The 8,464-nt window shown below is 36.0% G+C and overlaps 1 protein-coding gene across 4 annotated transcripts; it reads right to left on the bottom strand.

Moving 5' to 3' along the window:
- Positions 4,131 to 8,458, bottom strand: LOC107625285. 4 transcript variants are annotated; one of them, XR_002358481.1, is made up of 9 exons: positions 8,264 to 8,458; positions 6,730 to 8,148; positions 6,429 to 6,614; positions 6,294 to 6,348; positions 5,796 to 5,944; positions 5,287 to 5,373; positions 5,170 to 5,205; positions 4,958 to 5,023; positions 4,737 to 4,862 (listed from the first exon to the last, which is right to left on the bottom strand). XR_002358481.1 is itself a non-coding variant. In XM_016327897.2 (8 exons), the coding sequence occupies exons 1-8, from the start codon at positions 8,327 to 8,329 to the stop codon at positions 4,498 to 4,500; spliced, it is 2,205 nt and encodes a 734-aa protein (XP_016183383.1). In that variant the 5' UTR covers positions 8,330 to 8,458; the 3' UTR covers positions 4,131 to 4,497. The 4 variants fall into 4 exon arrangements, 1 of the variants encoding a protein (XP_016183383.1); XM_016327897.2 differs by lacking the exons at positions 4,958 to 5,023; positions 5,170 to 5,205 and adding an exon at positions 4,131 to 4,611 and having other exon boundaries at positions 4,734 to 4,862; XR_002358483.1 differs by lacking the exon at positions 5,170 to 5,205.

The raw sequence follows: 8,464 nt of genomic DNA on the forward strand, positions 1-8,464 counted from the left end.
CAATGTTAAAAATTTTTAAATTTTTAAAAATATAAATTGGATCGTTCATTTTGTCAGAAATTAATTTATTAATAGAGTAAAAAATGGTAAAATTCAATTATATTAGTACATGGTGTGTTATTTACATATGTAGATCTGTCATGGTCAATTACCTGCAAAATGCAAGTAACGTTTTGGGTAAAACAAAAAAAGAAGTAAACATGTAACTGCAAAACACAAGCTGTTTTTGGCATAAAGGGACAACCATGTATCGAAACGTGTTCCATATTCCCCGCATACAGATAGGACCAGTCGGGTTGACCACCTTGAAACTCTCCAAACACAGATTGCGATTAGCAGGCGCCAGAGACAAATCGCAGGTTGCAATTGGCAGGAACATCGCTGCATGGACGACACGTGTTGGAAGAGAGTAGTATTGAAGTGGGTCTTTAAAATGCGAAACACAGGTTGGAAGAAAAGAACCAAGAATTTCACTTCATTGAGGGTTTGTTAAAGTGACATTGTAGGAGCGTTTTGCGTTGTGGGGTACAAGGATTTAGGGTTTCAGCGAGGGAGAAAGAAAAATAGAAGAAGATTTAGAATTTCAGTGAGGGAGGAAGAAGAATAAAAAAATGATAATTTTAATTGAGTGAAGAGTGAAATTAAGAAAAAAAAATGGTTCGTGATTTTCTATTATCCTAAGAACATATTATTGAATATCTGAATCATCTTCAATGGGTAAGTATTTTTTTTTAATTTTGTGATGAATAAATTTATCTATTTTTATTTTATTTATTTTATTTATTTGTATTTTAACTGTTAATTTTATTGTTAATTTCGTTATTATTATTATTATTATTAGTGTTTTCGGTATATATGAGTAATTAATATTATGATTAGTGTATTATTAATTTTGTATAATGATGTTTATGATTAGTGTATTATTTATTTTGTATAATGATGTTTAAGATAAAAATAATAATCATTTATAATGTTGTTTGTTATGACAATAATAATTTATTATTATGAACCACGAGTTTATGTAAATACGAAGTCTTGAACCTTCTTAAGAAATTGAACCCGATGAGTCTGATGTAGAATATATGTTACGTTTTTTGTGGTGATCATGCAATGTTATTGCGAGCTATTGCTGCGTCGATGGAGTTATGGTGGTCAGAAATAATGCCCACACGATCAATGGTAATAACATATCTCCGCAAATTGGTTAGGAAAAACTCTCAAGTGTCTTCTGTCTCACCCTTGACTATGGCAAATGCAATAAGTACAATGTTTTGGTTCTCATCTAGTGCCACCGCAACTAAAAGTGCACATTTATATTTTTCGCAGTGCCATCAACTTACACCAATGCCTTGTAGTATCTAAATACTACAATTCACAGATAGAAGTTCCAAAAAATGCGATAGAGAACTCTTACACCTTGAACCTCCTCACTCTCACGGTAAACGGGGAGCATTTTTATTTGAACACGAGACCTTAGCATCTTCGCAATCATTGCTTTTAACCATACTGGCAGAGTCTAGTAAGAAACTTCCCAATCACCGAAAATTTTTGGATAGATTTCTGCTCTGCCAACCAAGTCTTGCAGTTACTTGCAGTGTAGTTGAACTTGGATTGAACTTCTGCAATAATAGACTTCACCTTTATCGACAGGTCTGCTTCAACCAACGGCCTAATAGCATCTGCAATTGTGTTTGAGTCCAACTTGGCATGACCTTGTGAAATCGTCTCCATTATGCACGTGTGTTTGTCATTGTATCTCATGATCCCCCAACAACTTTTCTTTCGAATCAAACTAGCTCGGATAAGTCAATCGCACCCTACACCATAACCCTTGCATTTTGCATAGAATATCTGCAACTCAAACTCATACACAGTGTAATCAACTCCTCTAGAGATAGTGTAGCTTTTGATTGCATATATCACCGACTCTCTAGAACCAAATTTCATTCCGACATTAAACTCACCATCTTCCATCGCAACATTGCCTTCACCTACGACATGCAAACCACCACTAGTTGGACAAAGCCAATAAAATAAATGGTAGCATAATATACCTATATTCGCTTACTCAAGAAATTTCGGGGCATGCATAGTTTCGAGATCCAGAGTCCGCAAAAAAGACATAACACTAAAGGGGTGCTGACTTGCAATCGCATGCGCTTCGTTTTGTACCGCCGGATTGCCTGTCAGGTCTCCGTCATCGTTTTCGTCATCGAATTTATAGTTGGCTTCAAACTTCTCTTCACTGTCGTTGTTATCTTCTTCCCAATCTAAATCCCCGAGTTCATCAACATTGACCTCCTCGCCAACCGCGTCCATCCACATATGTTGTTCAAACTCAACGTACAGTTCTATCATCGACACGTGAAATCGGGTTTGTTGATAAATATAGAATATCTGCTGCATACATATATCATCAGTGATGGACATTATTTGAAACTGTATCAACTTACCAAATACTTGTACAGGATTTCTGTACAAAATATTGCTCACCCTTTTCGAAATGTGACTTTGTATGTTCTCACAAAGACCATTTTGCAACTCTACAAAACTCATGGTGCATGGAATAGCAAATGAAAATGGACATTCACAAACAAAAGTCACTCCTTCATGTGTATTTGGTATAATCTCACTGTTATAATACACTCGCAAATTTGTAATTCCTTCCATAACCTCAACTTCACATAATCCGACTTTTTTAATACAACTATTTGCAAAAAAAACTCACAAGTATGAAATATATGAAAGAAAGAGGAATGGAAGTAAAAATGAGGTAGTCTGGATAAATTGAGTTTCGTATTTATAGGTAAGGCTCTCGATTAAAATACTTTTTCCTGTGCAAAACACAAGCTGCGTTTTGTAGTTTTGGATAAAAAAATATGCACATTTACAACGCACCCTGTGTTTTAGTATTTCAAAAAAATAATAAAAAAATTGAATGGGAAAAAAAATTGAAAAAACTATCTAGAGTAAAATGCAAGTGAAAAAGCAAAACAGGTTACGATACGATTTTACCTGACACTATAGCAATGTAAATATTTGATACACGTCTATTTCGTTGAGTTACACCATAATTATTTTTATATCGAAAAAAATCAGCCCCATTTTATAATTCATTTTTAAAAAATTAAACAAAATAAATCAGTATATCTGATTTTTGGATATTACTGTACAACCAAATAAGAAATTGGAGGCACCGAATTTTTTAATCCTTATACCATTAAAAAACACATCTCCTATCTCATCCTTTTGTGATACACACTCCCGTGCAGCATATAAAAAATAATAAGTGCTGAAATTGTTAAATTTCCATTGTAGAATTTTTGATAGCTCCAACGGGTGATGCACCAACAATCTCCCTCCAAAATCAATTAAGTGATAAACTAATTATCAAAAAGCATTTTTAGGCCAGCCTCATACTAGAAGTGTTCTTCATATTTGTCAATTTAATCCCTTTTGTTTTTTGAGATTGTGTTTCAAAACAACAATGTTCGAGTTTATCATCAAGAAAATAAATTAAACAATTTAGAGTAAAGTATTGTATAGTTTTTAATATTTAAAAAAAAATAAAATTTAAGAAAAATAAATTCAATAGTAATGTTTTCAAATAAATTACAATAAACATATGCTAACTTTTTTTTTTCCTCTTCATCAAAGATAGGGATATTTTTTTTCAGTCAAATTAGCTCGACAAAATAAAAGAACATATGAAACCCAACAAAACAGGTAAAAAAGCCCACAAACCCAACTAGATCTTCAGAAATAGTCAAAGACAAAGAGAAAACTAGATCTTCAGAAATAGTCAAAGACAAAGAGAAAGCGGTCAAGATCTTCTAAAGTAAAAAAATTGGTAAAATAAAGAGTTAATTATTCTTAAACTACGATAATGGAATACATATTTTATGGAAGTTACAAAATCATCAGTGATTAACCCTTCATTTTACCACTTTACCAACTTTCTTCTTTAGAAAATCTAAATTCAAGAAAGAGACATCTACAAGAAACAAACAAATCAAAAACACCTAGCAACAGAAAATAGATTGTTGCAATAGGAAGAAAAACAGAATTAATGCCAACTTGAAATCAAAAGGAGTGTGAAGTATAATATCCCCACTAAGCAAGAGAAAGAAATGTAATTTTAATTTTCTATTTGTATTTTATTCATTCAATAACCATTACTTCAGCCAGGGAAGTTTCTACGAGACCAATTACACTGAAGCGAAGGTAAGACATAAAACACAAGTCCTCCTATTTTACAGCGCAGCCATATCATACCTTTGTAGCTTAATAGCTCTTTAACTTCTATCTATATGTACAACTACAACCTGGGCTCTCTCGCTTTACAAAGCATACTAACAATAACAATTAATGTTACAACTATTTTTTTATGACATGAGAAACTACTCCTAAAACATCTTGCTACAACTTCAGAAGCTACACTTAAACAATACTGCTATTCCTTCGATTTCATTACTCTTCTTAGAAATCTCTTAAGTCTCAGGCAACCATGGTTAAAGCCTTCCCTTTGTCTTCTCCCTTGCAATTCATATTTTCTAAATAAGTCTTCACAGATTTGTTATTGGTTTCAAAGATGAATGACATGCCTCTAATCTGTACGCAAGCCATTTACCTCGAATTATAACGCTCTCAAGGTATACAATAATATTTGAGCATTGTAAATTGTAATATATATAAATAAACGTTACTTTTAGGTAGAAAGAAAAGGCGATTACCTCGATCAAACAACTAGCACTAAGACCCCGCAGCTGTCCTGGAGCAACCTCTTTGCCATTCAAGAAGATAGAATTCTTGCCAAGATTTTTAATAATGAAAGAGCCATTTGCTTCCATCCTTATTAAAGCCTAATGGATAATAAGTAGGTGTCAAAGTTGAATCACTATGAATTATGAAGGATATGATAAAAAATGTCTGGATATCCTATTATCTGGGTCCTTACAAGTGCAATGTCCATTGCATCACGAAAATCATGCAGATGCAGACACTGTCATGATACCGGTAGTTACTTCAATTACCATAAAAACACACAATAACACCATCACATTAAAATTAGACATTTTCCTTCTCCAGGCATATACAGATCATTTAATTGTGATTCCGTTACTGAAATAAGTTCATACATTTTCCTTTTCAAATACAACAAAGTCTTACCAACGGGCCCCTCCTCCATCCACGCAAAATGAAAATCTATGAAACATAAATCACATCCAATCATAAAAGCTATCCATGCACAGAAATTTTGCACCTGAAGCTTTTGAAAAATCTTACTTGTCGTCTAGATATTTTGTTAGCACACCCTTCTCTTCTCAAGTCAATATCAACATGTAGGTCATCAGTTCCTCTTCCAAGTATGACCTGTTAAGTAGAAAGAAATTGCACAAAAGCAGAGAAGAATCAATTATACTTGGAAAGAACATCACAAACTAAAAACAGCAGCCCTAATCAGGAAAATAACATAACTAAAACTTTATATTTTAGTGTTGAGGAACACTCAATCAACAGAAGTATTGCATTTCACTTCAATAGAGTTCAATTTGTTCAGAGATAATGCTAGTCTGGTTCTGTTTTGTTTGCAATCAAAGCGAAAGCATTAATTGGCCTACAAGATAACAAATCACAGCATGGGAATCCAAAGTGAAGGTAACATGCATTACAAAGAGATCTTAGTATTTCACAACGTTCAACAACGACAACAACAACAAGCATTTTCTCACTCGTACAATGTCATTCATCCACATTTTAAAGAAAAACAAGAGGTCAAAACTCCATAAATTTACCTCGCTCTTGTTAATATATTGCTTCAGATTACGCCCATACAATACAGCAAATGCCCCCCGAGATGCAATGGCTCTTTGCATAAAGGACTGTGCAGATTGCTCCAATCTCATGATGGTCTTCTTGGTCTCAGCATGTTGATATCTCAACACTGGAGTAAAAGATTAGAAGACAACAGCTATCATTAAAATAAATTCTCTGAAAAAAACACATTAATAAAACTTCAGAGGATAACCCACGGCTCTATTTAAACCCTATCTGTTGACGATTGATATTGAAAACTTTAATTATGACATATGGAAAGCATATACTATAAAAAAAATGCTAATTGGGTTATAAGCAAACTCATTGTATCCAGTGCAAAAGTTCTAATCAAATCATGAAAATCCATTTTTGTTAAACACACTTCAATATTCAACTTCTAACATTTTTTGAGGCATAAATTAAAACCTCAAACAAAACTGTGATTATTTCATTTTTGCATGTGTCAGATAAGTTACCTTCTCTGCTTGCACTTGTATCTTGATCAGTCGGACATAAATCCATTTCAAGAATCTGAACAAGAGAGATCCAGGATATGAGAAATAACAAAGTATGTAGTATAATTGCTATTCAATGCAACATACAATAATTACCATTGCCTCAATATCAGAAAAAGAAGGAATTTCATTATCAGAGTCATCTTCGTCATTATCATCATCATCATCATTCTCCCTTTCCTGATTGAGAAACAATGACTTTACTTCAGATTCGGGTAAATCCTTTTGTTGCCCTGCCCTTGAATCTGCATGATGTTTTGCTGAAGCCGAAGCAACACTTTCCTGCTTACAACATACAACTTCAATGAACTTTCTTAATGAAAGCAAAATCATAAATGACTTTCCTAACAAGTTTTGCACGTAGTTATGAACTACTGATGGAATTCATGCATTTAACCTTTTGTTTTGGATGTCCATCCATGGCTGTCAAGATAGCGGCATGAACTAATCTTTTGTGACTTGCGTTAATACTGACACTGTTGCTCTGACTAGGAACTGCTGAAATAAGGTTCCTTCCAGGATTTTCAGCTCTCGTAACAACACCGACAGGTGGCTGAGTTGAATTTATATTTGGCACTAACACTGCCTTAACTATCTGTCGCTGGGAAGACATTGAAGAGTGTGAATTATTTTCTTTCTTCAAGCTTCTATCTAGTTCCTTTTTCATCTGGTTATTAACAGATGAATCTGTATAACCTGCATCCTTGACAATTGGTTGGGGTTTCCTAGTCAACAAACAAGGAACTATAATTGACGAGTCTGCACTGTCTTCAGATGGAACATCAGCGTCCTCAGCATTCAGGAAGCAGAACTCACACTCTCCACTGGGTTCACGATGAGGGGTTCGGACCGAAACAGATGACACAGCATTGTTACAAGGATCACAATCATAAGGCACATCACCACGACTGTAGTCTAATGGTTTGGCAACAACCACCAATCCAGCTGTAGATGAATTACTGGGCATTTCACCAGCTTTGGTCATCATATCCACCTTCTGAGATTCGCAAATATCAGAGGCATCATTTCCCTGAATTTCACAAGGAGAGCTCAACAGAAGCGAATCAACGTTCTCATAACAAGGCTCATCCTCATTTGATAAGTTCGAAAGTGGATCAGAAAGGCGCCTTTGCTCCTCTCCCGACATAGATGCCAAAGCATTCGACACATCAACTGCACATTTGCCTTTCGAACCATGGGAAGGGGGAAGCATTGTTGCCCTTGCTTCCTCCCCATGGCGATCATTTCTTCTAGGACTCGCTTCGACAGGCATGGCTGGTGCTGGCACATCCTCAATTGTTCTCCACAAAGGAATATCACTCATAGAATGAGACAACACAACATCCTCCAATCCCGAGTAACTCCCATAACCAACCAAATTATTAGCAACCGAATTATTATTCATATCCTTATCATTATTATCATTATCTAAAGTTACAATTCCCCCGGATTCAACCTCGCCCTCACGCTTAAGCTTAACCAAATCCATTTCATCATGTACTGCCTCGTCGAAAGAATCAAGAGAGTGGAAAACCTGTCTGCAAAGCCTCTTCCGCATGGCGTAGTACTGCTTCCGGATGCTGGGACCTCTCTTCCGCTTCGCCGCCACAACGCCAACGCCATTGTGTGCGTCACCAATTGTTCCTTCCTTAGCGGACTTTCCGGAGAGCTCCAAATTCACCATGGAAACCGAAGCCTGGGCTGATACGTCCGTGTCATAGAGAAGAGAACGCCACCTGTCTCGCAATTCAGCAATAGAATACTTTCGCGAGAATTGAACCGCCCCTTTCGCCAGCGATTCCAGCGACGCACCTGCCTACACAACCACAACCACAAATATGTTAGGAATTGAACTGAATTGCGCGAATTAAACACCAGACGCAAGGGTTTGGTAGCTTAAGCCGCGGCAAGAGAGAGAGAGAGAGAGGTACCTCAACGGCGTTCTTTAAGAGAAGGTCATCTTCGGGGATCCAAGGTGGCAAAACGAAGACGTCCATGGAGAAAGGAGAAGGGAAATGGATCTGAGCGTTGCGTTGGGTTCGGGAATTGGGGAATTGCGAGCTACGATGGTGATTGGTGAAGTGGTGAGTGAGTGAGGAGTGGTCAGTGGTCAGAATTTATAAGGCGTGGAG

Source organism: Arachis ipaensis, chromosome B01, assembly GCF_000816755.2.
Source record: "Arachis ipaensis cultivar K30076 chromosome B01, Araip1.1, whole genome shotgun sequence".
NCBI lineage: Eukaryota > Viridiplantae > Streptophyta > Magnoliopsida > Fabales > Fabaceae > Arachis > Arachis ipaensis.

Coding starts and splice junctions, on each gene's coding strand:
- LOC107625285 (XM_016327897.2), bottom strand. CDS start 8,329: ATGGACGTCTTCGTTTTGCCACCTTGGATCCCCGAAGATGACCTTCTC. Junction 6,615..6,729: donor ATGGACATCCAAAACAAAAG/GTTAAATGCATG, acceptor TGTTGTAAGCAG/GAAAGTGTTGCTTCGGCTTC. Junction 5,945..6,293: donor TACAAGTGCAAGCAGAGAAG/GTAACTTATCTG, acceptor CTTTTACTCCAG/TGTTGAGATATCAACATGCT.